General features: G+C 45.6%; 1 protein-coding gene across 19 annotated transcripts in view; it reads left to right on the top strand.

Annotated features, from left to right (window-relative positions):
- Window positions 1-26,986, top strand: part of NCOR2 (nuclear receptor corepressor 2) — a 352,014-nt gene that overhangs the window by 137,312 nt on the left and 187,716 nt on the right. For all 19 annotated transcript variants that reach the window (XM_079957706.1, XM_079957722.1, XM_079957718.1 and 16 more), the window contains exons 6-8: window positions 1,056-1,169; window positions 19,688-19,744; window positions 26,750-26,802. In XM_079957706.1, the coding sequence (XP_079813832.1) occupies window positions 1,056-1,169; window positions 19,688-19,744; window positions 26,750-26,802 (224 nt within the window). The remainder of the gene's footprint in view (window positions 1-1,055; window positions 1,170-19,687; window positions 19,745-26,749; window positions 26,803-26,986) is intronic.

Here is a 26,986-nt window from a genome sequence, read left to right as displayed (position 1 = left end):
TGGTGAGCAACTGGGGTGGGGTGGCCAAATGATCCATGGTAAAGTAAGGTTGTTGGGGTTAGGCCTCACATCAAACCTTAGCTCAAAGCAACCCTGGTTCATAAGCCAACAAGAAACTCTGGCTTCATTTCATGATTTGTTGTTGGAAAACAAACCATGGTTAGTCACAGAATCATAGAATTGTAGAGCTGGAAAGGACCAAGAGGATCGTCTAGTTGAACCCCTGCAGTGCAGGAATCTTCTGCCCAATGTGGGGCTCAAACCTACAGCCCTGAGATTAAGAGTCTCGTGCTCTTACCAACTGAGCTATCCCAGTCAGCTGTGCTGCATTCACACATTCAAGCACATCATAGTTAAACTAAACAAACCATGGTTTAGTGTAATGTGTGAACCAGGCTATTGTACTGAGGAGGACAGCTGGACCAGAACCCCTTCTATCACAATTGGAATGATGTGAGGGCTGAGTGAACTGAACTTTCTTAATAATCTTCGACTGATGAATTGGCTGTTAAATTGGCTGTTATTGTGGGGTGGGGGGAAATGACTTAATCTGTTCTTTCTCAAAAATTAACCTGCCAGTGAATCCTAGCCAGAATTTCGAATTGACACTCTATACATTGGAACAGACAGGTTCACAATAGCTTAGGAAAGGCTATATCTACACTTGACGAAAATCATACGGGCTAGAAACTTGTCTTTTTTTTTTTTTTTAAAGCCATAATTAAAGGTGAGAGTTGCTTCAAAACCAACTGTTTTGCATGTGACTCACCCCAACCAGAATTAGTATGTGTCACATTTGTGTAAATCATTGTATCTGTGGGTGCTAGGGAATTTAAACCAATTGTGCAAGTAGTGATGAAGACCAGGGTGGGGAACCCCTTGCTCTCCAGATGTGGGGCTCAATTTCCTATCATCGCTGGCCATGGAGGCTGGGTCTGTTGGGAGCTGGAGAGACTACAGCAGGTTCCCCAGCCTTAATGGCAGACTCTGTGAGCACAGCAAGGCCACATGCAAGTGCTCACACTTTTCTCTCTTCCCTTTTCAAAATCCCACAGCAGCAGCTGGAGGAGGAAGCAGCAAAGCCACTGGAGCCAGAGAAGCCCATCTCCCCTCCGCCTATTGAGTCCAAGCATCGCAGCCTGGTCCAGATAATCTATGATGAGAATCGGGTAAGTACTGAGGTGCTTGATGCTTTGGGGGAAATTCTCTGCTCAGGCAACCAAGAGCTGGCCCCTTTAATGGGTCACGGTTATCCAAATTGTGCCCTTCTGTAAGATTTCTCTTTATCTTGCATAATTCGTTCTGCAGCGTTTACTGTTTTGCACAGTTTGTTCCTCACTTGGCTATCTCTGGGAGTGGGGCACAGACCTGGATGGCTTATCTGCCCCTCACCACAGGAAACCGCAGTCCTTTATTTCACTGGCTTCTTGAGATGCAGGCACCGCTGCCAACCCATCTAGTGTGTCTGGCACCTCTCTTCTCCCCTCTCCCCCTTGGGCTCTCCAACTTGCTAAAAGCAGGTCTCTCTTAATGCTAGCTTTGCAGGGCATTGCGGAGCAGCAGCAGCAACAGCACCAGCACTTCCCCTGGAGACTGGCTGCTTTTTCACCCGCCCACAAAGACTGCGGTGTTTTCTCTCTCAGATGCAAGTGAGCCTTTGAGCAACCGCCTGCGAGCTTCCTTTTTTGAGAGCTGACCTCATCGTTTCTCTCTGTCTTTTCCTCGTCAGCGCTCTCTTTCTCGCTGGAGAGGGAGAGTTCATGTAAGGACACCCACTGCAGCGTGTTCCCTTTCACGGCTTGTGCTGCATCAAGAAAAGGCAAAGCCTCTCTCTTGAAAGGATCAATTAAGGCGCAGCATCCTGGTTTTCTGGATCCTTTAAAGTCCCCCCCCCCTTTCCCCAGATCCTCTGGTGGAGAGGTAGCCGGGAGAGGGTGACACTTTCCAGGCCTTACTGCCTGCTGGCTTTTAAAAAATGCTTTTTTAAAAAAGAAAAGGAAAAAAAGAAAAAACCCAGTGTGATGCAGCAATGTCTGTTGGCTCTTGGGACTGTGTCTGTAAAAATCAATAAGATTAAATTTTAATTCCTTCTCCGTCTCAGCACTTGTATCTCTGAAAGGGCATAGCTGCCTGTCTAATAAACACAATATTATGCTAAAAAATGAGAGTTGAAGTACTTTCTCCCCCACCCCAAGTAGTGAGTTCCTCCCCACCTCTAAAGAAGAATGGCTGTACTGTAAGTGTTGAATTCATTTTATTGGTAAATCTTATGAACACCCCCCTGCAATTGTATAAGTAAATTCATGGAGGTTCCGTCTGTGGGTGGCTATTAGCTACCAGTGGTTAATGATTATTTATTTCATTTATGCATTGGTTCCTGTGAGGTACCCTGAAGCAATTTACAATATAAAAACACATATAAAGCAGTTACATGTATAAAAACAGTTAAAACAATTGCAGATTGTGTGTGTTGGTGTGTGTAGGTGTAGCTTCTGGGTTTGAAGGTTGTGCCAAAGACTTCATGGACAAAGTGTGTTTTCAGGAGACATTGGACATAAGAGTTTTTATCATTTATCATTTATCATTTATCATTTGTTTTTATCATTTATGAATCAATTAAATTCGGTTGCCAGCTGTTTATACATAATCATACGAGTTTTTAAATCATATGAGTTTTTAAATGCAACAACCCAACCTGATGTCCTAGACACATCTGCTGAAGAGTAAGCCCCAGTAGAGTGGGGCCTTACTCCCTTGGGAAGTGGGACTGCAATTGCAACCCAAATTTCTGTGAGTTTACAAGTAAAAAAAATGGCATCGTTCTAAATATTTTAAAACCACCTTACTTTTGTTTTTAGATGATGCATATGTTGGTGGACAGGATGTTTTAATGTAGGGTTTTTTAAATGTTGGTTTTAATGTATGTGTTTTTTGCTTAAAATATTGTAAGTTGCTTTGAGTTGCTGTGGGAAACAAAGCAACTAATTCATCATCATCATCATCATCATCATCATCATCATCACCACCACCAGGGAACTTTCTTAGTTGATCCAAAGGTTTTGAGTTTTTGTTTTTTGGTTTTTGTTCCAGTTCATTAGCCAAATAAACTAGTGGAAATACCCAGATAGAGTAATGCAGGAGTGTAAAATATGTTTCTAATTGCTGGTAAAAAAAAGTCCTTGGGGTAGAATTGGAGAAGGAAAGCAGTTTTGTTTTCCCGTCAGGTTTATGATATTTCATTGCCAGAACATAGAGACCTCACTCTCAGAAACCCACTGAAAGGAAATGTTCTTCTTTTGCACTCTGCAGAGGAAATGTTAGCAGCAGTCTCCAGAGCCATCCCCAGCAACCCATTTCCTCCTTACTGAGTCATCTGCATCTCGCTCTGTTAGAAACACCCACCTCCCATAAGAAGAGAACCCTGCTGGATCTGACCAAGGGCCATCTGGGAGAGTAGAAGCTGCCTTGTACAGAGTCGGACCATTTGGCCACCTAGCTCAGTGCTCTCTCTGCACTGAACGGCAACAGCACTCTAAGGATTCAGGCAGAGGTTTCTCCTAGTCCTATGACCATGGGGCCATACCAACATTTTGCCAGCCCAATATGTGTGGCAGGTCACATTCTGAACTTGTTTTCTTGGCTGGGCAGAAAGAGGGTGATTTAAAAGTGGGGGACATTGACACCAGTGGCTTCTCATGGCCAGATCACTTCCTGTTGAAGTTTGGGCTTTCAGCACCTTTTCGCCTCTTTCAGAGGAAGGGGACCTATTAGTATGGTCAACCCCGAAGGCTGATGGAGGAGTTTCCAGCTGATATGGGTGGCACTCCTGTCGAAGCCCTAGCCAACTTCCCAAGTGTCCAAATGGCTTGGGCCATTGACACGATCACCTCTTTCCTGCTTTGTGGATCTCTCTTGGCTCCAGAGCTTAGGGTGAGGAAACAAGCTAGGAAACTGCTTGGACACAAGTGGAGGAAGATCCGGCTGAATGTAACCAAACACTGGTGAGGGCTCATCATTGAGCCTTCCTAGTGGCAGTGAAGGCAGCAAAGAAGGCATACTTTGCTACCTCCACTGCATCCGAATTGTGCCATCCGGCAGAGCTTTTCTGAGTAGTGAAGGGCCTTTCATAGTCTGGCCTGAAAGAGGTGGCAGAACCAATGGTCGCTCGCTGTGACTTCTTGCAAAGCATTTGGAGGATAAAATTGCTTGCATCCACCATGATCTTGACTCCACTTTTGTAGCAGATGAATATTGAAAGGTGCCCAAGCACTTTCCAGTTCTGTTGTGTTGGATGAGTTGGCAAGGCTTGAGGATGCAGACAAGGTGCTTGAATCAGTCAGGGCGACCACTTGTGCTCTGGACCCTTGCCCCCTTAGCTGATAAAAACTAGCAGGGAGGGGACAGCTGACCGGGCCAGGGAGGTGATCAATGCCTCAGCGGTCCCTGACTGCTTGATGGAGGCAGTGGTAAAACCACTCCTCAAGAAACCCTCCCTGGATTTGAAAAATCTTAAGTAACTAACAGCCAGTTGCCATTCTCCCTTCCTGGGCAAGGTTCTTGAGTGGATGGTTGCAGGGAAATTTCTGAACCCAGAAAGTGCCTGGACACAGAGCTTTGAATTGTGTACTGCACCAGGAAAGAGCAGAGGAAAGATGAGTGTGGATCACCCTTACAGTCAGCTTGTGGGATTTTTCTTTTTGCATGGAGGGAGCATTTTCTGTGTTGCTTTCTGTTCTCTCCATTTAGACAAAACTTCCATTTTTTGAAAGGAAGCCTTTGTTCCTCTAAGGTATAGGGTAAAGGGACCCCTGACCATTAGGTTCAGTCCTGACCGACAATGGGGTTGCAGCGCTCATCTCGCTTTATTGGCCGAGGGAGCCAGCATACAGCTTCCGGGTCATATAGCAATAGCTTCTTTGACTCTGCTTGTCAACTGTGCAGGGCATCCTCTTAACTCTCAAGGTAACTTTCCTGATTTGTGGTGTGCTCTCCAAGTGAGTTTCCAATAATGTGTTTTTAAACAACTCCCAAGCATTCTGGAGTAATTTGACCCTCTTGCCCATGGGTAGGCAAACTGAGGCCCAGGGGCCAGATCTGGCCCAATCACCTTCTGAATCCAACCCACGGATGGTCCGGGAATCAGCCTGTTTTTACAGGAGTAGACAGTGTCCTTTTATTTAAAATGCATCTCTGGGTTATTTGTGGGGCATAGGAATTTGTTCATATTTCCCCCCAAAAAATATAGTCCGGCCCCCCACAAGGTCTGAGGAACAGTGGACCGGCCCCCTGCTGAAAAAGTTTGCTGACCCCTGCTCTTGCCTTTGCCTTTCAACTTCCTTTTTACCAATCCCTTCATTTGGGGAGAGTTTCCTCTTTTGAAGGCAAAGGTGGCCATGCTGCATATTCTTGGCATTTGGTCATTTACATGTATATTTAGTTCAAAATTTGATGTCTTGCATCTGGTCCTGGGCGCCACCAAAGATGCGTTCCAGGGTTGCCGCCCTTCTTTTTTGTGACTGAATATGGATAATTGAAGTCACCCCTAAATACAAGTATTGCATTCTTTCCCAGCCTTGAGTCTTTGCCAGCCGTTACTGAGAATTGAACTGGGGAGCGCATGCACGCCCAGCCTGTGCTCCTCCACTGAGCTCTATGGCACGTCCCCAGTTGGAGGAATAGGAGGGAGGCCGGTTTTCCCAGCAAGGCTCGCTCTCTGTGTTTCCTGCCTCCATCCGTGCAAGAAAGCCGGATCCTGAATGGAAATGCTTATGCCTTGTTCCGAGGCGCGGTGGAGCTGAGCAATGCTATAAATAAAATCCAGAGCATGGTTCAGCAGCCGTCTCTCTGGAATGGTGACTGGAATTATTCCAGGAAAAACACCTCCCTCTTTCTCTCAAAATAATTCCAGTTTCCTCATCTCTTCCCACTCAACTCGCAAAAGCCTAAGCCCCCTCTGACAACCGCTGAAGCACATGAGTGACTCACAGGGCAATCCTAAACATGCTTTTTCAGGAGTAAGGCCTGATCGTTCAGTGAAGCTTGCTCCCCTCGCAAGTATGTCTAGATTGTAGCCTCAAGGAACTAGATCGCTTGCAGTGCCTCGTAGGCAAGTTATGTCATTTCCCAAGATGTTCTTGGATTTTATCTGTAGGTACACTCTGTCTCTCCTCTCCCTTTTAGTTACTGAAATATTTTTACCTTGCCTTTTGACCCAGCAGGCCTGCAGGGGAATTTATAATCTGGTGAAGGGAAGGGGGAAGTTAAAGCACCACAGCGAAACAGCGCAGTTCATTAAAGCAGCCCAGAGAAAGCCAACACTTCATAGGCCAAAGCTGGAGAGCCGCACTAGTCATCTGGGATGCAGTGGAACAGCTGCCTTGGGTGCAGAAGGTCCCAGTTTCAGTCCCTGGCATCTCCAGGTGGTGTAATAATAATTGCTACTATTCTTAGTTGGTTGCTTTTTTCCAGAAAGGTTAACTCAAAGCAGCTTACAAAAACAAGAATTAAACATCCTAAAATGCACATCAATAGATCCAGGAAATCCAACTCAACACACCCTACTGAAAAATAAGCAGAAAATTGAGGTCTGATAAAAATTAAAAAAGAAAAAAAGAAAGAGAATTGAGGTCTAAAGGACCTGGGTGCATAACCTACCCCCCCCCCCCGTGCCTAATAATTAACAATAATAATTTTCTTATTTATTCCTGCCCACTTGGCTGGCTTGCCCCTGCCTAGAAACAGAGGGTGATGGCTCCAGGAATACGTCCCGGGGAAGATCAGTCTTCAAATGGGAAAGCACTGAGAAAGCAGTGCAGCGCAGCTAGAGGGCACCAGGTTGGGAAGTGCTGGTATAGACCGTGCTAAGCTAGATGGGCCAGTGGTCCAGCTTAGTCCAAGGCAGCTTCCTGTGTTCTGACAGGAGCCAGCCAGATGCCTTTGGAAGCCCGCAAGTTGAGCATGAAGGCAACGGACCTCCCCTTTTGTTGGCCCCCACTGTTTGAAATTAATAGCAGATATCTCAGATGGGAGTCCTATTTTTTTCACTGTACAGTGGAGAAATCATAGTGGAGCTCATAGGACTGAACAAGGAAGGTTGCGACTTGCACGCTGGAAGTGCAACGGTGTGTTTCAGGGTACACCCACACCATACATTCAAAGCACATCCAGCACACATATAAAGGACATGGCTTCCTTCAAGGAATCTTGGGAGCTGTAGTTTGTTAAGGGTGCTAAGAAATGCAGCCCTCTTGGGGGAAACTGCATTTCCCACAAGCCTTGTGGGGAAGCCACATGCTTCAAATGTGCTTTGGATGTATGGCATGGGTCTGCCCTGTTTGTGGGGTTGAAAACTGGATATATTGGGTGGGAAAATACCAGGTCCTGATAAACCCTTAGCAGATTAGAGGCAGCGTACAGAGGGGTTTCCCACAGTTACTCCCCGCAGGAATCCTGCATGGGAAGGTTGAATCAATTTGGCCCAGGCCGTTCAAGCACTGAGCTCCCCGGTTAAGTGAGGGTTTGAGACTAGATTTGACACTCACTACATCATTGCCATGGTAAAAGAATAAAAGGCAACAGAATACGTTGCGTGCTGTCCTGATTTCCAGGAACTCTGTGTTCCAGAAAGCTCCTCCTGGGAGTAATCTGACTAGCTCCTTAAACAATCAAATGTTTTAAGAACACCTTTTAGAGCACATTCCTACTGGGGTGTAGGGAAGCAGAAGCCCCTTGGGACAGTGAAAGAGCTACGAGCATTGAGATTGCAGCTCATTAGATCATTCATCTCGGTGTGTCATTTTTCCAGGCTGCCTCACTGGCCACATGTGAGGTTACTTTAGCCAGATAGGCGGGGTATAAATAATAAAAAAATATTATTATTATTATTATTATTATTATTATTATTATTATTATTATTATCTTACTTTTTTGGTTCTGAAATGCTTTTTCAGGAAGGCTCTCTGAAGGTTTTAAGCACAGTGAGTTGGCAACTTCAGTACACCAAACTTTGATGCCCATATCTTTTAAGTGGCCCAGTGTGATATTGTACTGATCCGTAGGAATGCAATAAGCTGCCTTATGCTGAGCCCGGCCATTAGTCGACTTGGCTCAGCATGTTGTCCACATTGGCTGGCAGCAGCTCCCCACCATGTCAGTCTGGGGGTCTTTCCCAGCCCCACCTGGAGATGCTGGGGGCTAAACTTGGGGCAGGTGCTCTACCCTTGAGCTATGGCCCTGGGCTAGAGGCAGAAGCGTCCAGCTATTTGGCCTTCTGCAGGATGGAGCAGTCAATGTCACCATCAAATTTATGCCGCTCTGGTATCTATTACTCAGTGACAGTAATGCCAGTGACCCTGCAAGGTGTCTGAATGTGCAGTGATATTTCTGTCAGTGTTTGGTTGTAGTAATGAAACTGTAGCGCCAGTAAGGAAGGGACAGAACAGTGTGATTCATTTATTCTGCTAGGATACGCAGGTTTGGGAGAGTCTGGCTGTGGGATGAATTGTATGGACAGATCAACACTACTTCCTGCCTTGCTGAATTTAACAGGAAGTCTCCATTGCTATGCATTGTGTCCTGCAAGAAGGTCTCCATGCCTGGGAGAGTTGGGCAGGGGAATTTTCTGAAGAATGTCCCTTTTGCTTTTCTGTTAGCAGGAATTTGCCTGCTACTTATTCTATGGACTAAAGATATTTTACTCTGATGCCAAAGAGACTGCACAGTGGAAATCAGAGCACTGGAGGGAAGCTGTATATTTACATTCCAACTGTAGTGTTTATGTACAGATTGAATGGTAGAGGAAATATTTGGACTAGCATTTCCAGAAATGAAAAAAATGTATCACCGTCTCAGGGCCTGGTTTGAGGGCACATGACGCATTCACTTTGCTGAACCTAAGCAGCTCTGGGTCTGTTCAGTGCCCGAATTATAGACCACCTAGGAACCCAGTATTTGCCACTTTGAATTTTATAATTGAAGAAAGGGAGGGTTTTAATGCAATAAATGAACAAGTAATTCATTAATGTTGTAGTATAGGTGACAATGCAGTTTGTCCTGTGGATGTTCTAGGAAGAGAGGCCATTTTCAGATATTAAAGGAAGACAATTGATCATCTGTAAACACACATACGCACACACACACACGGTCACCCTTGAGTGTGACCAAGAAACAAGCCAGGCTAAAATATGCAGATGAAGAAATAGGGCCATGTAAATAGAAGCTCTTTTTTGATAATGTCAAGTATCCCCCAGTGACTGAGATCAGTGGGGTTTAACTTCCACTTAGTGGTTCAACAGTGACAGATCCCCACCATATGTCCTGTGAACTGTAGTTTCCCACTCACAGAGCTCTGATTCGCAATAGCGCCCCCAACAGGCTACAGTTCCCAAAATTCTTTGGGGGAAATCACATGCTTTAAATGTGCATTAGATGTGCTCTAGAGGCATGGTGCAGATCTGCCCTGTGTCTCTAGGTGCACTTTGCACATCCTACTTTAAATTTGGTAGGCCTCCTAGGAGACAGCCCCACTCATGGACATGCCCTGTAAAGGTACTCCTTAAATTTGTCTTGCTGATTCAAGTATGTCCCTGATTCAAGCATGCTTACCCAGAGCCCTACTCCACACTTAGTTTATACTTTATGAGTATTTGGAAAACTAGGATTGAGTTTCTGATAAAAGAACCTTTCTGCACTTGCAGCAGGACTGTTGTGTGACTCAGTATGGCCTAGCTGACTTGCTGCTCTGCCATAAACATCTTTGTTCTTACCTACCCAGCAGCTCTGAGGGTGGGATCTGTACAGCTGGTGGCTCTTTGCTCTTCACAGTACTGCCTGCATACACCAAGTGCACTCAGAAACATGCCTTTATCCATGGTGAGACGGTGCTTGGAATACTGTGTACAGCTCTCGTTGCTGCACTTCCCAAAGAATATTGCAGAGCTGAGGAGAGGTCCAGAAAGGAGCAGCCAAAATGATCCAGGGGGTAGAGTGATTCCACTGTGAGGAAAGGCTTTTTAGTTTAGAAAAAAAGGCAAGTAAGCGGGGGTAAGATAGATGTGTATAAAATAATGCATGTCATACACAACATGGGTAGACTGACATTTTCCCCTCTCTGTCATAATACTAGAACTCATGGACATCTAGTGAGGCTGGATTTGGGAGATTGAGGACACATAGAAGGAAGGACTTCTTCAATTCGCCCCCACAGGAGGCAGAGATGGCCACCAAGGTGGATTAGGGCTTATCTACACATACCTTTTGACCTACTCTTTCCAGGCAGAGATCTGTGTTTTAATGCTCAGTGTCTGAACATTTTTGGTTTCCCCCAGGATTTTCCTGCAAAAACTCGTGCTTTACAGCTGAATCGGAGCAAATGTCAACTCTTGATGTTTGTTCCGATTGACCTTTAAAGAAGTGCTTGTACACAGAGTTTTAAATTGAGGTCTGTGCATGGAAAGAACGGAGGAAAGGTAAGTAGATAAGCCCTTAGATTAATTCATTGAGGATACAGCTATCTCTGGCTACTAGTCATGAAACCTGCCATATCAGGGGCACTATGCCTTTGAATACCAGTCAGTGAGAACTATAGCGAGTGGCTTTGTGCCCATGTCTTACTTGCTGGTTTCTCAGAGGCGTCTTTGGTCTGATCTAGCACAGCTTTCGTGTGTGCTTCTGTCCAGCGTCTATGGAGCTTTCTCCCTGTGAGAGGTTTGACGGAGCTCTAAACAGGGAGTGCACTTTAAAAATAGCAGAATATATTTTGGTTTGTAGACACATTTAATTTAGCAATTGCTTCCAAGGAGGATTTCAAGAGAACACATAGCAGTAATAAAATTGACACTCAAAATAATATCAGGTTGACATTGTGGCATGTAAAACAATAACACAAAACTCCCTCCTCAACACGGTGCGAATATGTTCCATATGACCTGCTGTTCGCAGTGTGTCACTGTATTCTGAATCGCCCTCTCTCTGGAAAGGAAACCTCAATGTGATGTAAGCAGGGCATAAATCTTACATGAATGTGCGCCCAGAAACAGTTGAAAGTGACTCACACTTGTCTCATTGAAATTAGTCATAGTAAACAGAAAGTCTGGCATGGCTGATTGTCTGCTCGCAGATGAGATCCTGCCCTGCAAATCAATTTCATCTGACCTATTACCTAATTTTAATGAAGATGCACCAAAGATGTGCAAAGGCTGTTACAGATAAATACCACGGAAGAAGTTTGAAAAAAATTAATGACACTGTCAGCCAGGATACTTTATTGCCAGTGTTGGATTCAAAAGTGACTAGCAAGTATTTGTTCCTAAGCTTACTGGTGTTGTAAGAAATGTAGAAAAAAATGAAGCTGAGTCTGTGCTTGTTTGGTGGAGTTGTGATAAAGTTAGAACTCATGGGGAGAGAATAATTAAAGGTAATGGAAGGATGATTGGTTATTCCACACCTACAAATCCATTACAAGTTCTCTTGGACTGTTTGAAGGCAGATGCATGGCCAAAGTATTTTATTTTATAGTAGAAAAATCTGTGAAGAGCAGCAAAAACATTATTAGCTGCTAAATGGCAAACTTTGGAAGTAATGAACAGGAGTGGGTTAGCAAAACATGGTATGTTGAGGAAATGTCTAAACTCACAGAAATAAGATTTACTTAAAAGTATTATTATTATACTAGTACAGTGGTACCTCTGGTTAAGAACTTAATTTGTTCTGGGGGTGCGTTCTTAACCTGAAATTGTTCTTAACCTGAGGTACCACTTTAGCTAATGGGGCCTTCTGCTGCCGTCGCTACACGATTTCTGTTCTCATCCTGAAGCAAAGTTCTTAACCCGAGGTACTATTTCTGGGGTAGCGGAGTCTGTAACCTGAAGTGTGTATAACCCAAGGTACCATTGTATGTCAGATTAGGAGTACAGGGACAAAGGCAGGAACAGTTTTAAGATTTGCCACCCCCCTTCACTGGTTAAATGAAGCAAAAACCTGATTTTAGAGTTATTTGTGTGTTTTTACTGTTGAAATAGTAAGGGGAAAATGTGATATAAAACTGATATATCTTATCTATGGAATGAATGCAGGGGAGTTGTATCGTAAATAGTAAATTTTGGTATGCATTACACACTTGCTTGTGAGGTGTGTGTGAATGGTTTTGTCCACAGTTTCATTTGTCAGGATAAAGAGCATGGTTTTCAGAAGCTGAGAGAGATGGAAACATCCAATCCAGCATTTTTGTTTTGTGTGTGTGTTTCTGCATATGCACACGGGACACCTGAGCGGTGCCTGGGTGCAAGCCCTCCATAACCCTGAAGCCTCCCTTGCTGGTTCTCCTGCCTTTTGCAACCAACTGTGAAGAGTCTTGTCAGGTCACAAAATACACTCCAGGCCTCTGGGCTGCTCTCTGGGGAGCAGAGATGTGCACAAGGAAAAGAGCTTCCTTTCCCTCCTGGAATTAGATCAGTTTAAAACCCTATCACTCAGATGTGGTTTGACTAGGCTTGCGCTCACACTTCCCTTTTCTGGCAATGACTCACCCCCTCAGCCACTCGGTGGCTCCTTTGAAAGTCAGCCTGAAGTTGCAGACTCGGAAACCGGGTCTTTTGTGGGTGGTAATTCAAGAGCTGACCACTGGATGGCGTCACCGGCTGTGTAACGTGTCCAAGAGACACTTTCGTTGTGCAGAGGGGTTCAGCAAAGACTCTGAAATAAGCTTTGCAGTCACAGAATAAGAGAGAAGGGCTCTTTTGTGAATCAGCAACTGGTTAAAGGATCAGGAAGGTCAGAGTAGGAATAAATGGATAGTTCTCCCAGTGGCAGAGGTGTATTAAGTATACTCTTTTCCAAGGATCAGTGTTGGACCCTGTCCTCTTAACTTGCTCATAAATGATCTATCGTTAAAAATGTTTGTTTGAAATGCCTCCCTGTTTCTTTGTTGTAAGCCACTTCAAACATGAGTGTGTGTGTGTGTAAAAGTGGCATACAGATAAAATGAATGAATGAGCGAATGAATGTTAGGGGTAAGCCAAGCTTGCTGATGATTCCAAATTGTTCAGGGTAGTTAGAATAGAAAAAGATACAGGGAGCTCCAAAAGGCTGTCCCTAAAATGGAGGAACGGGCAACAAAATGGCAGATGCAGTTCAGCGTAAACAAGTGCAAAGTGATGCATGATGGGGCAAAAAGTACAGTGGTGCCCCGCAAGACGAATGCCTCGCAAGACGGAAAACCCGCTAGACGAAAGGGTTTTCCGTTTTGGAGGTGCTTCGCAAAACAAATTTCCTATGGGCTTGCTTTGCAAGACGAAAATGTCTTGAGAGTTCCTGCGGGTTTTTTCCCCTCCCCCCCCTTTTTCTAAGCCGCTAAAAGCCGCTAATAGCGCTAATCCGCTAAGCCATCAATGGGCTTGCTTCGCAAGACGGAAAAACCGCTAGACGAAGAGCCTCACGGAACGGATTAATTTCGTCTTGCGAGGCACCACTGTACTGCATGTCGCATGTACTTTCCTAGGGTTTGAACCTGGTGGTGAGTGACAATAAGAACAACAGTTTGGGGTTGACAAAGGGGTGTGTGGCAGCCATGAAAAAAGGTGAATTCTGCGCTAGGGATCATTAGGAAAAGGGTTCAGCCACAACATTACATACAATTTGGGTCATCTTGCCTCGAGCAGAATACTGCAGTACTGGAAAGGATTCAGAAAAGGGCAACCAAATGATCAAGGGGCTGAAGCAGCTGTCCTGCAACAAATGGCTGCAAGGTTTGAGGCTTTTCAGTTTAGAGAAAAGGTAAGAGGTGCATAAGATGAAGAAGGGTGTGGAGAAAGTGAACAGGTACCAGAACCGGGGGCCATCCAACAAACCTGAATATTGGAAGATTTAGGACAGACAACAGAAAGTGCATTACCATGCACTGCATTTCGCTCCCTCAGGATACAGTGCTGGCCAGCAACCTGGAGGCTTTAAAAGAGGATCAGAACAGTTCATGGAGGATAATGGTCACTAGCCCAGTGGCTGTGCTCCCCCTATCCTGGCAGACGAAAGATGCATCTGAATATCAGTTGCTGAGAGTCAGAAGTAGGAATCCCAAGTATCCACTAGGACCCCACATATTATTGCAGTCAGGTCATAAGCATCTGACTGGCCACCGTGAGAACAGGACGCTGGACTCGCTGGGTCTTCGGTCTGATCCATCAGGGCTCTCCTTATGTTCTTAGGGCTGATTCCCCATAGCTTAAACTTAGCTCCCTAGTGCTCAGCTCTGGCACCTGTTTTCAGTGCAAGGGCTCAGTTTCGAAACCTATAGGTGAGAGTGCCCCTCAGCAAGCATAATTTGTTTATTTGCTTACTTACAAAAATATTTATATACCACTATTCATAAACATGTCATAGCAGTTTGAAACATACAATGAAGGTAAAGGTAAAGGTACCCCTGCCCGTACGGGCCAGTCTTGACAGACTCTGGGGTTGTGCGCCCATCTCACTCAAGAGGCCAGGGGCCAGCGCTGTCCGGAGACACTTCCGGGTCACGTGGCCAGCGTGACATCGCTGCTCTGGCGAGCCAGAGCCGCACACGGAAACGCCGTTTACCTTCCCGCTGGTAAGCGGTCCCTATTTATCTACTTGCACCCGGAGGTGCTTTCGAACTGCTAGGTTGGCAGGCGCTGGGACCGAGCAGCGGGAGCGCACCCCGCCGCAGGGATTCGAACCGCCGACCTTTCGATCGGCAAGCCCTAGGCGCTGAGGCTTTAACCCACAGCGCCACCTGCGTCCCTGGGGATACAATGAAACCATATAGCAATAACAAATAAAATTGCTATAATGCTGCTGAACAACTAGAGTCCCCACATCTCCAGGGTCAAGGGGCAATGGCATTTCTATAGTGGGTGTTTCCAGACAGACTAGAGACCCAGCACCTCTTTTTCAAGGAAGAGTCTGAGAACTTTGCCCTCTCAACCATCCTGCTGCATTCTGCCCTTGCCACCTGCAGAGTTAAACTTCCCCACTTGAACCATCTTTTGAGGTCACTTGTGCTAGCACCCAAGAAATGTGTGTTGCCAGCTGTGTATGCCCAGATGCTTGGCAGATCAGGAAGCCCAACTTTATCCTTTGTGGTCAGTATTCTCCTCAAGTGGTTAGGCATGAGAGGATGATGATAATGAAAACAGAATATTTAGTATTTTAGCCTATTGATAGCAAGTAGTCAAGATGGTTGTATGGCAGAGGCAAGCAGATCTATTTTGTTGTTGCTAGAACCGTGGAATCAGTGTTCGAAATTAGCCAGGCACTAGGCTCATTTTGCACCTGGCTATTGGCCACTTGCGACCAAGTGAAGATGTCCAGGTGCCAGGATGGCACCGGACATCTCCACCATCTGGAGGTGCATTCCTGGGGATCATTACATCTTAACTGTTTCCACACATTAATACCACATCCTGTAGAATTCTATCCATTCTATTTAATCTGCACAATTAGAATGAATTTCTGGAACCAAATTGCCCTTTCTGTGCAGCCTGAGCAGGAGCAGTCACCATCAAGAAAAAGAGGTTAGAATAGGCCAATATATGTGGACTGTCCCTGGATCAAGTGACTTTTCTTCTTTAAGTTCTCAAAGTTCTTAACCTAGCTCAAGGTTGTTATCTGAACTCGCCAGATGTTTAACTGATAGTCCATCATTTGAAAAATTAGACTTACCACAAAATGGCAACTAGACATTCTGTTTTGGTGACTATAACCTTGATTTAATGAGCTGTTTGGCACCTAGTTTATATATCTGAGTTTCTAACACCGCTTGGAATCCACCAACTTGAGCCAGGTCCAAGAGAGTGGCTCAGAATCTAGCAAGATACTCTTAGGCTAGATAGGTGCCATACATTTAAAGCACAATGTTGCCCTCAAAGAATCCTGAGAACTGCAGTTTTTTTAAGGGCATTGGGAATTGTAGCTCTATGAGAGGGGTAAACTACAGTTCTCAGGATTCTTACAGTTTTCTGTGTGCTTTAAATGTATGGTGTGCATGTGACCTTAGAATTAAGGAGCATTGTGCCTCTGAGCATTCTTGCTTCCACTACCAGTACGTGAAAAATCCGCCTACTGAGCTTTTTGCCTTTCTAAATTTAGAAAGGAGGAGGAAAGCTGCTTTGCTGCTGTTGCTAAACAGTTGGGAGCCAGAATCTTTGCTGGTCAACTGCCTATCAGCCCAGATCTATCAGTAGATCTTCATCTACTCTCTGACCATCCTTGCATATGAATCTCTGATGCTACCTACTTCTCTTGGATCTTTCTCACATTGCTCTCGTCTCCTGCCTGTTTTTATTGGTTACTGCAGGGTTATTCTGCCACGACCCCCCCCTCAATGTTATTGGGCTACAGCTCCCATCCTTCCCTCACCATTGGCCATGCTGGCCGGGGCTAATGGAAGTTGGGGGTCTTAGCAACATCTAAGGGCAACATGTTCCCTGTTGTTGGATTATTACAAGTCACTGAAATTATGGCAATACAGTTAAGTAAGTAAAATGAAAGAACAATTTGGTTGAATGCTTTGGGAAGGCAGGATGCTGGACTAGATGGAACTTTTTGTTCTGATCCATTAGGCCTCTTCCTACAATATTTTATTTATATCACGGCTTAGAGTGCACATGCATTATCTCAAAAGTTCCTACAACAGCCTTGTAAGGTAGTCCAGAAATGTTACTCCCATACTGCAGATAGTCAGGGTTTGTTTAAGGCCATCTAATGACTTTTATGATACAGGTGGGATTTGAACAGGGACTTCTTGGTTCAGAGCTGTCAGAGCTGCCTCTAGGTCCCAGCTCACAGAGGACCAACGCTAGGCTGTAGTTATGTACAAAAGTCTTTATTGAGGTTCAGTTTCCATTTTAAAGCCGCAGCGCGCAGCTCTACGTCTCAACCCTAGACCGGCGAAGTCCCGTCTGAGTCTCCTCCCCTTCCACACCAGTTTAAGACTCTCGCTTTGCTCCACCTCTTCCTAAGTTCCTTTCTCCTCTGGGCCCTCCTGCCCGCTAGGGTTACATCCTTTCTGGACTCCTCTGACGCTGACCCTGATGATTCTTCCCCCTCCTTCCGGCGGGCTTTAGGACCTGGTTCCCTATCCGGGCTACCTTCTGTGCCGCTCGCCTGTACATTTGAACTTGGCGCGCGCGCCCAGCCTGCAACTTTCCTCTTGACCGTTCCCTCGTTCTCCGATGGAGGCGTGGCCACCCCTGACTCATCTTCTCTCGCTGGTGGTGAATATGTGGGCTCTGATACCTGGGACTCCTCCCCCCCACTACGCTCTGGTGGGGAAGCTGGTCCTGATTTCCAACTGCTGCTCTGGGAGTCCCCGCTGGCCCCTTGTTTCTGGGGTGTCCCCCTTGGGTCCCCCCTTGCCCTGCCCATCGGCGCCCCCTTCTGTGTATCTTCCGATTCGCTGGAGAGGCTCACGGAATCTATCGGGCTGCTGTCATCCTCTCCTACGCTGCCCTCGGATTGCTCCCCCTCGCTCTCCATCTCCTCTCCTCCCTGCGCTCCCGCTGAGTCCCTGACAAGAGCTCATTCTCTTGACTGATTTGTCAGACTCTTGCTTGCAAGGTGGTTATTTTCTACACCCCGCAAAGGGCCAGAAACTTTCAGGTCTTAATTTCCCCCCCATAAGATCTCTCCATCCATCTTTGTGATGATTAATCCAGAGTAACTTCTTTTTCTACTTTCTTCATTGTTCTTTATATATTTTTTTTCTTGTATTGTAAATCTCTGAGGAGGATTGTTGGTTCAGAACTATGGTTTGTCCTCATGAGACCCTACTGCCCATTCTCCTTTACATCTCCTTCTAATGTGCGGCAACTAACAGCTTACTGTTTCATCCAGATATAGCAAACTGTGGTCTGCTCAAAACTTAAATTTTCTATATTTGACAGCCTATAGTTTGCCGCAAATTAAGAAGTAGACATCCCCCCACTCCACATGGGCAAGAGAGGAGTGTTTGAGTCCAGTACATTATCCAGTTGATTTGCATATGACAAAACAATGGTTTATGTCTGAATGCCACAGAAAGCCATAATTTGCATGGTGAAAATTAGCTTCAGAGATACGCTGGCTTGTGTGTGCCCTTTTCCTCCTCTAGTGCGATTGTGATGAGGTCTTATAAAACTCTTCTTACAGCCCACAAACTGTTTAATCTAAACTATGGTTTGTTTGAAACAAGCCAACTTCAAACCATGGGTTATGAAGCTTGCTTGTTTAAACAAACCATTAACCACAGCTTAAGAGTTTGAGCCCTACATTAAATGGTTCCTAATTGAAATCAGAAGTGAAAACTTCCAAATGTTCCATGTCTATGCTGGAGGAGGAATAGGAAACAGGAAATGTGCAGGTTCTTGTCACACTAAACTGCAGTATGGTTGAAACACAAACGTCTTTTTATTAATTGCACAGTGCCTAGTTTTTAATTTGGATGCTAGCTAATTGGGAGATATTTATAATGAGATTATTACAAACTACATTCCCATGGTTGCATACTCAAAACTACCAATGCTGATAAGAACTCTCTGTTAACAAGCATGGTCAAGGAATAATATCCACTCCTTTTGGTGCCATGCACTGGGAAGCTGAAAGGCTGTTAGGCGAGAGCAAGTTTTCCTCAAATGATCTTGATGATACATTCTCAGAGAGGGGTGAACCAACTTCCTTTGCTCAGGGTGTTGCTCCCGTAAGGTGCCTTAAGCCCCATGCTCCATTTGTTGAAGGATTTGTCTCCAGCCCCGTCTGTTCCTGGACCTGCCCTCTTCGCTTTCGTTCCTCATTGGCTTTTAGGTAGCAGGTTTACCAGGCTGTTAGTAAGAATCATCAGGGAAAGCAGCCTGTGTGTGAGTGGAAAGGTCATATTTTATTTAATCGCTTTGGTGCCGTGAGCCGTGACTCTTCCAAGCCCTGTTCTGACATGTCCCCTCAAGAGCATGTGTGCTCGTTTTGTGTATATTTCTGTGAGCACGAGGTAATCTAGCTTGGGGAGGAAAAGAGCAGGAAGATAAAGAGGAGAGGGAGGAGTGCTGGTGGGTGGGTCAGGGCAGATGACCCAAGGATGGTGGTGCTACTCTGACCACATCATTTTGACAAGGCCAGTTCCTGGAAAAGGGGGCATGGCAAAGCAGACCTTCCCCTCTCTCCCACAATGTCTCCACTCTTGGATAGCCACTGAAGTGATTGCACAGTACCCAGACAATTTGAAAGTGAAAGAGAATTTGTTTGTCGCAGCGAGAGAGAAAAAGGCTTTTTGATGTGTGAGTGTCTTGTGCTAGGTTGCCACTAAGGCACCACAAGCGGAGTATATCCTTTCCCCCGTCCCGTGGTTCATTTTTGCAGCTGAGACCTTGAAGCATACGTGAGAGTTTTCTCCTGTGTGTGCCTCTTGTTTGGGTTTTTCAGCTTGGCAGCCGTTCAAACCCTTCCCAGTCTGTGACATTGCAGTGTGTGTGGGAGGGTGTTCTCTCTCTCTCTCTCTCTCTCTCTCTCTCTCTCTCTCTCTGCGCTTTTAACCTTTCTCCTCTTGCCTTGGGGAAGGGTGGGGAGGGAAATGAGGCTAAATCTGTAGGCCCTTTGCCTTTGAGGGAAAATTTGAGGGAGCGGGGAAGCAAGTGAAACCTGCAAGTGTGGGACTCCAGTTGTTAAGTCATTTAGCATTCTCCTATTTTCCTTTTCACTATTGCAGAAAAAAGCGGAAGCAGCGCACAGAATTCTGGAAGGGCTGGGACCTCAGGTGGAGTTGGTAAGTCTGTCTGTGATTTTAACAAATATACATACAGTGTTTTTCTCTCTCCCTACAGCCGCCCCCACCTACCCTGCATGCTTCCTCCCCCCTGCCCTTACTTGCCATCCTTGGAGTTTTGGAGGGTAGCCAAATGGTTGAGAAGGAGGTAGACTGACTCCAGCATCTGCATGACGGCGAGATCTGCAAGGAAGCCTCCCTCTGATTTGAGAATGGCCTGATTCTGGTGCAGGAAGCTTAGCAGACAGGGCCAGTGGGCTGAGAACACCTGCCTGGTGACAACAGAATGTAGAGGAAGCTGCCGTACATTGGCCCATTCACTCCAGTATGGTCTGCACTGGCATGACTTATTTTTGAGAAACCCATGTTGGGTTTTAGTAATCACAGTGCTCACAGACCGACTGTTGAACTATCTGTTCTAGTACCTTCCCTGGTATCAATGTTAAGCTTACCAGTTAGTATTTACCTGGGTCTTCCTTTTCCTTTCCCCCCTTTTTGAAGATGGGGACAACATTTGCTTGCTTCCAGTGTGTAGGGACCTCAACTGTTATCCAAGAACAGCAAACTCCTTTAGTACCCTTGGATTCAGCTCTTCAAACCCTAGAGATTCAAATTCATCTAAAGTAGCTAGGTGTTCCCTTACTACCTCTTTGCCTATCTTAGGCTGCAGCTCCCTCCTTACATCATATATTCTGTTATCACCAGGTTGGAGATTGCTTTCCTTTTAGGTGAAGACAGAAGCAAAGTAGGTGTTGAGTAGTTCCACCTTTTCTCTGTCCCCTAATAGCATTTCTCTGTCTTCCCCACACAGGGGATCTACCATTTGCTTGTTTTTCCTCTTATTTCGGATGTAGCCAAAGAAACTTTCATTCATAAAGCTCATTATGAGCTTTAGCCAGCCTGACTTTCCCCTTGCAACAGTTGGCTACTCGTGTGTACTCCTCCTTTATGACTTCCCCGTTCTTCCATTTCTTATACATGCCCTTCTTAACTCTCAGCTCATCTGTAAGCTCCTTATGCATCCGCACCAGTTTCCTTAGATGCCTCCCACTTTTCTTACTTTTGGAATTGTCTGTATTTGAGCCTTCAGTATTTCTCCTTTTAGAAACTCCCATCCTTCTTAGACTCCCTTCTCATTGAGCGTTTCTGATGACAGGATCACACTCAGTAGTTCCTTCAGCTTTTAGAAATCGACCTTTTTAAAATCCAGAGTGTGTAGCCAACGCTCAGTTTTCCCTTCCCTCTGTATCCCTATTGGTGAGGACCAGGTCCAAGATAGGTGATCCCCTTGTTGGTTCTTCCACCTTCTGGGAAATGAAATTGTCAGTGAGGCAATGGAGGAATTTGTCAGACCTTAACACTCTTGGCAGAGTTTGAGTCCCAACAGATATGATTACTATTTCTCTCTTTTTTAATGTTTGGTAATCTGCTCCAGTAAGGCACCATCCAAGCCTTCAGTCTGGCGTGGCGGTCTATAGCAGACACCCACAGGAAGGTCACTGTTGTTTCTCTCTCCTCAATTTTTACCCATACACTCTCAGTCTGCTTTTCATGCTCCATGTCATGGATTTCTTCACAAGTGTACACATCCTTTATATATAATGCTGCTCCTCCTCCCTTCCTGTTCGGTCTATTCCTTTTGAACAGGTTATACCCCTCAATTCCTACATGAAATTTGTTAAATTTAGCCTGCCCAGTGGCTGCAGGAAGCAGCTGGATGTAAATTGCACAGTGAATTGTGGGCAGGGCTCCTTTTGGTCTTTGGCTGCTGCCTTTCATGTCCGGTCGTGACACTCTGGTTGCTGTCTGTGGTTACTAGGCAGCTGTGATGATGCCTTTGGGCTGCAGTACGTAAGCGACTTGTACTGTGGCTTATCACCCTGCCTATGAATGAAAGCCACCTGGAGTGCGCCTTCATAAATGGTATGAGGGTGATGGTGGATGTCACTGTGGTCTTTCAGAGTTTTTTAAACATAAAAAATAGGCTGGTCTCTTTGGAGCAATTAAATCATTTCAAGTAAAAAATCTTTCCCAACCCCCTTCCCCGCTGTGGGCCTCCCATCCTTTCAAAATTAAACGCTATTGATGTCTTCTGTTGATTTGCTGGTGGGCCTCCTCTCCCTGACTGCATTCACATCCCGGCGGGATGTTGTCAATTGCACCTCTTGGAGGTGGTTCCCTGACTACTGTCAGCTCCCTTAACGAACTACAGTTCCCAGGATTCTTGGGTGGGGGGTGGAGCCTTGACTTTTAAAATGGTAGAAGGGTGCTTTCACTCTATAGTGTAGATGTGCTCCATTTTACAGTAGTCCATACAATGACAGCTATGTTAACATAGAGTGCTATTAGTTTCTGTTGGTTGGGTCTGTACATAAAGTCAAATACCCCACAAGGATCACATCCCTAGTACTTACCTCTGTGGCTTTGTAGATTTGGCAGTTCAAGTGTGGAACATTGGTACTGGCAGTGTAGAACTTGCCCACTGGCAAATCTCAGTTTGTTTGTTTTTTTAAAGATGACTGTTTTAGTACTTAAGATTGTGGAGGGGAGAGTCTCAGCAGAATTTTCAGTGATTAGTGGGTGGGACCAGTGCTCATTATAACTCTTTGCCTCTCCTCTGTGATTGACAGAAGGTTAATTTGGATTCAAGTCACATCATATTTATAATTTCATTGTGTGTTGAACTAATTCATTTTCTTGGTGCAGAATTTGCATTTCACTGAAACAGATTTCCTTTTTAATTGTCTAAGCCCTTCTTGTGGCTACTCCGGCACATGAGAGTGTGTTTGTTCAGATTTTGGGAATAACGTGCTATATACTCAGTGGCATAGTGCTACCTGTGCCCACGGCAAGAGCTTGGGTGCCCCCCCCCAAAAAAAAACAGGGATGGAGGTAAACTGGGAGATGAATCCTCCACCTGGCTCCATCAAGAGGAGACTTATGACCTATGAAGCTGCCATGCATCAATCCTGCATTCCCCAACCCTGTGCTGTCCGCGTGTTACTGGACTATAAATCCTACCAGCTGCACCTAGCATGGCCCAGTGGCCAAGGAGGATGTGCCTCCTTACAGATTAAAAAAAACACACAAACATGTTCAGACAGAAAGTCCTTCTCTCTGACTTCCTAGTTTTCTGTTTCGTTTTTTAAATGCATGGGGGTTATTCAAACCGTAACCCATCTACCTGTGTGGTGTAGCAGTACATCCCAGGAGAAGCTGTGCCATTTGGTCTGCCTGGCTTCCACTCGACTCATTTTCAAACTTTCACTCTGAAACTTTGCTTGAGGAAATCCCCTGTGCAAGTCGCTTTCTCTAGCTTGTGCTGGCCTCAACTTGCACAGCAGACAGGGAGAACTTGTCGTGCTGACCCCGAAAAAATTGGGACATTCTGCAGCTTCCCAACTCATGACTAGTGTTCAACTCCGAAGGCCCTGGTTGCATTACTCATCTGGAAGCAGCCCAAGTATGGCCATAATTTTGATGAATGATTCATAAGCCAAGTGTTAGTCATGTCTGAGGAGGTAGCTGCTTAAGGTGGCCTTGAGGGCACTTTGTTCCTTCTCCTTAAGTGAGAAGGCCCAGAGAAGTCACTGAGCGACAGGATGTTTCCCCAGAAGGGCTTCAGTCACATTCACACATTGGGTTGGTCTGGGCTTTGTTGTTTTGAAGACGCAAGAATCACACGGCTGCTCCACCTCCCCCAGGGCTGTCTTATTTTGACTTGCAGTGACACTCCAGCAGCAGTTCTGGCGGGTGTTTTAATAGTCAATATGTTTTGAAGTGGCAGTGCCAGAGATTGAACATGTAGTCTTTAGACATGCAAAATATCTTTCTGGGAGAAGGCAAGGAGGAGACAGCTCTCTCTCTCTCTCTCTCTCTCTCTCTCTCTCTCTCTCTCTTTTAAAAACCAACAGAAACAGAGCTTTACTGTACAGGTTGGTGTTCTCCACAGTCTCTGAATTCTGTTGTAGTACATGAAAGGAACTCAGCATTGAGTTGTCTGTGTTGAAAATACCACAAGTCTGTTGGTTTTGCTGCAACAAACTAACATAGCTGCCCACCTGGAAATTAGGGAAATAGACCCTGGGTATGTGTGTGTGCATATTTTTAAAGTTACTGGACTGTATTTATTGACCTTACCTTTTTTTGTGGTTTTCCAATGATGTTTTCTTTATAGCTTTGTTGTTTTCTGTCTGAAAAATTAAACGGATAGAGAGGAGAGAAGCGGGGAGAGTCTTGCAAGAGTGGGTGGGTGTCAACAAACCCTTCTGCAGTATTGAAACAAAGCAATTAGATAAATTTCCCAAACATCGTCAGGATATGTGGGGGGAGGGAATAGATCCACTATCAAGATTGGATTCAAGGCTCACCCTGAGCAGCTGTTATATCTTGTTCCAGGTGAAAGTGAGTTTTAATTCTTGAATTGCTGCACCATTTGCTTTCTCTAGGGACCCAAATCACAATCCCTTCTTTATGAAATTTGTTGTTGTTTAAAAAGTTGTACACTTTGCCCATTCAGCCGCATTCTCTGGGTGGTTCACAGTTTAAGATCATTAAATATAAATGCAGCAGTTAACATCTGTATCCAGCTAAGTTCTAATTAGAGTAGACCCACTGAAATTAATGGGCCTGCATTAATTAAATTTGTTAACAAATTAATTAAATGGGTGTACTCTGAGTAGGGCTAGCAATGGATCCAACCCTGTGTATGGCCAAATGTGGTTTCAGGCTAGGCTAGGCTTTCTGATACATCTTTGTCCTGATGCTTAGGTGTTTATTGGTCAAAAGAACATACATAAAGTATATCCCAGCTCAATGAGGTCTTTGGTCCATCATTATAGTTGTTGCTATTATTGTTTATTATTATTTATACTTGTTGGTTGCTTGTTACCCAAAGGTGTCTAAGAGACTTTCAACACATTTAAAAACACTACTATAAATTCACTATGCCATATAACAAACCTCCGAATACCATGGAAGAGCCAGGGCTCAGTTGCGGAGCATCCACATTGCATGTTGAAGGTCCCAGGTTCATTCTCTGGAATCTCCAGGTGGGGTTGGGAAGGTCCCCTCGCTGCCCAGGCTCCCATCCTAAATTCCACAGCAGAGGCTCTCATGAGAGAGTAGAGATGTGAAGGCCCTGGAAAGAATTCAATCTCCACTGCCCCAAAATCTCCCTCTGCACCCCTCCCCCCAAAAGAAGGAAGATTTGGGGGGGATGCATTGGGGATGGGTGGGATTATGAAATATTTTCTTTTGGAATGGTGAGCAAAATGTTAAGGCAAGGTGTCCAAATGATTTCTAGAACTATGCAGCAGGGAGACCTTTATGTAAGACTGTGCACAGTATCAGATAATTACAGATGATTACTGAGAGTACAACTCTCAAATGCAAGCGCAAAATGCAATTTCTGCAATTTCTGCCATTGTCACAAGGGGAGGAAAGTTTCTTCTAGAAAAACCAGGGGTGGGGGTGGGAAGCTTGACAATTTCTGTAAATTTTACATCTCTACGTGGAGAGTAAGAAAGCTTTTCTCAAGACTTGCAATGGTGCAGGGCAGGCTATAGGTACAGAACGCCAAAGTGAGTTTGAGAACTGCATCAAGGATTTGAGACCATAGAGAGCTGCAAATGTGTCTCGGCAAATAGCCGCTCCCCTTCTGCCAGCTATTAAAGGCAAGATGTGGCCTGCTCACTCGCAAGACTCTTTCCTCCTATGGCACTGGAGCACTTGGAGGCACACACTCCTCCAAATGGGATCATGGGTCTGCTCCCAGTGGTGGAGGCGACTGAGTCTTTGTCAGCAGGACAGAGGTCATCCCCCATGACTCTCACTCCTCCCCCTCCCCCTCTCGGCTGGTTGACATCTTTGGTCATTGCTAGGGAATCTCACAGCTCCCTGGCTGGTGGCAGAATAGGGAGCCAGCAGGACGCTCTCCCCTTCCGTGCCCTTTAAAGGTGTAGAAGCAGGGCACCCATCCTCCCTCCCAGGCCCCAACCCCAGCCCTAAGGCAGCTGGGATTGTGGGGTCACATCACCCTCAAACCCTGAGGAGCTGCTGCCAGTCGATGGATCAATGACCCAATCTAGTATAAGGCAGATTCCTATGTTCCTAAGCATGCTCTGCTCGGACTGAGTCCTGCTGCTTCCTTCTGGGGGAAACTGCTCTTTAGCACTCAGTTGGAGCAAATGACAATTCAGGTTTCTCATGAATTGCCATTTGTTCCATTCAGTTGCTGAAGAGCAGGTTTTGCCTTGGAAAGGAGCAGGGCAAGGGGAAAGCCCCTCAGACCTGTGCCTAGAACGCGTGGGTCAAGCAGAAAACCACTTTGACCTGTGCTTTCTATGCACAGAAGTGGGGATGAGCCCTATGTGGCAGAAGCTGTCCAGCATCTCAGCTGCATCTTTGTCAACTCTGCTTCCTGAGAGTCTTTTCAAACTGGAAATGCTGAGCACTGATTGTGTGGAACCTTCTGCATGCAAAGCTTGTTCTTTACCACTGAGCTGTGGAGGTTGCTCTGTCCTTTGCAGCCACACTCCCCACATCCCCGGCCAATCCCCTGAGTTCCCATGTGTGCAACGTGAACATTTTCTTCCACAATAAAGTGAGTAATAGCCTGCCCCTTCCCAGCTTGCTACTCTTTGCTGTGTTGCACATGGGGCTTCAGAGGAGTTACGTTGCAAATTGCTTGTTTCTGAACAAGCTTGCTTTTGAACAGTGTATTCTTAGTTCTGCAGTGACTCAGGCAGGCAGCACCTTGGGGAAGAAAGTAGAAGCGAATGGAGAGGAGAAGCATCTCAGGTGATGGTGGAAGGCTGTGGGCGGGCGGTGGAGCAAGTGGGCCTTTGGCACTGACGTTTGGAGTTGTAGGGACTTAGCGTGCCTTCAGCTCCCTGGGAGCCAAAGCTCATAAGTGGTACAGGGTGCCTTGCTGTCAGCGCTCCATAATTATGATACGCTAGCCCACGCTGTGATTTACACTTCAAATTTCCTTTTCCTTTTCAGCCACTCTACAACCAACCCTCAGACACAAGGCAATACCATGAGAACATTAAAATGTAAGTACATGGCAATAAAGTCCTCTTCCATCTCTTTCTCTCTACTCCCTCCCCGCCTTCCTTTCAAATGTCTGTGCATTAGTGAGATTAAGGCAGGGGGAGAAAGAGATTCTTTGCCCTTCCTGCCTCAAATCTCTTCCTCCGCAGCCGAGACAGAAAAGCAGGAGGGGACATCTCTCCTGTT

This window comes from Podarcis cretensis (genome assembly GCF_951804945.1).
Source record: "Podarcis cretensis genome assembly, chromosome: 16".
In the NCBI taxonomy this organism is placed as follows: Eukaryota; Metazoa; Chordata; class Lepidosauria; order Squamata; family Lacertidae; genus Podarcis; species Podarcis cretensis.
This window is presented reverse-complemented; position numbering and strand designations above follow the sequence as displayed.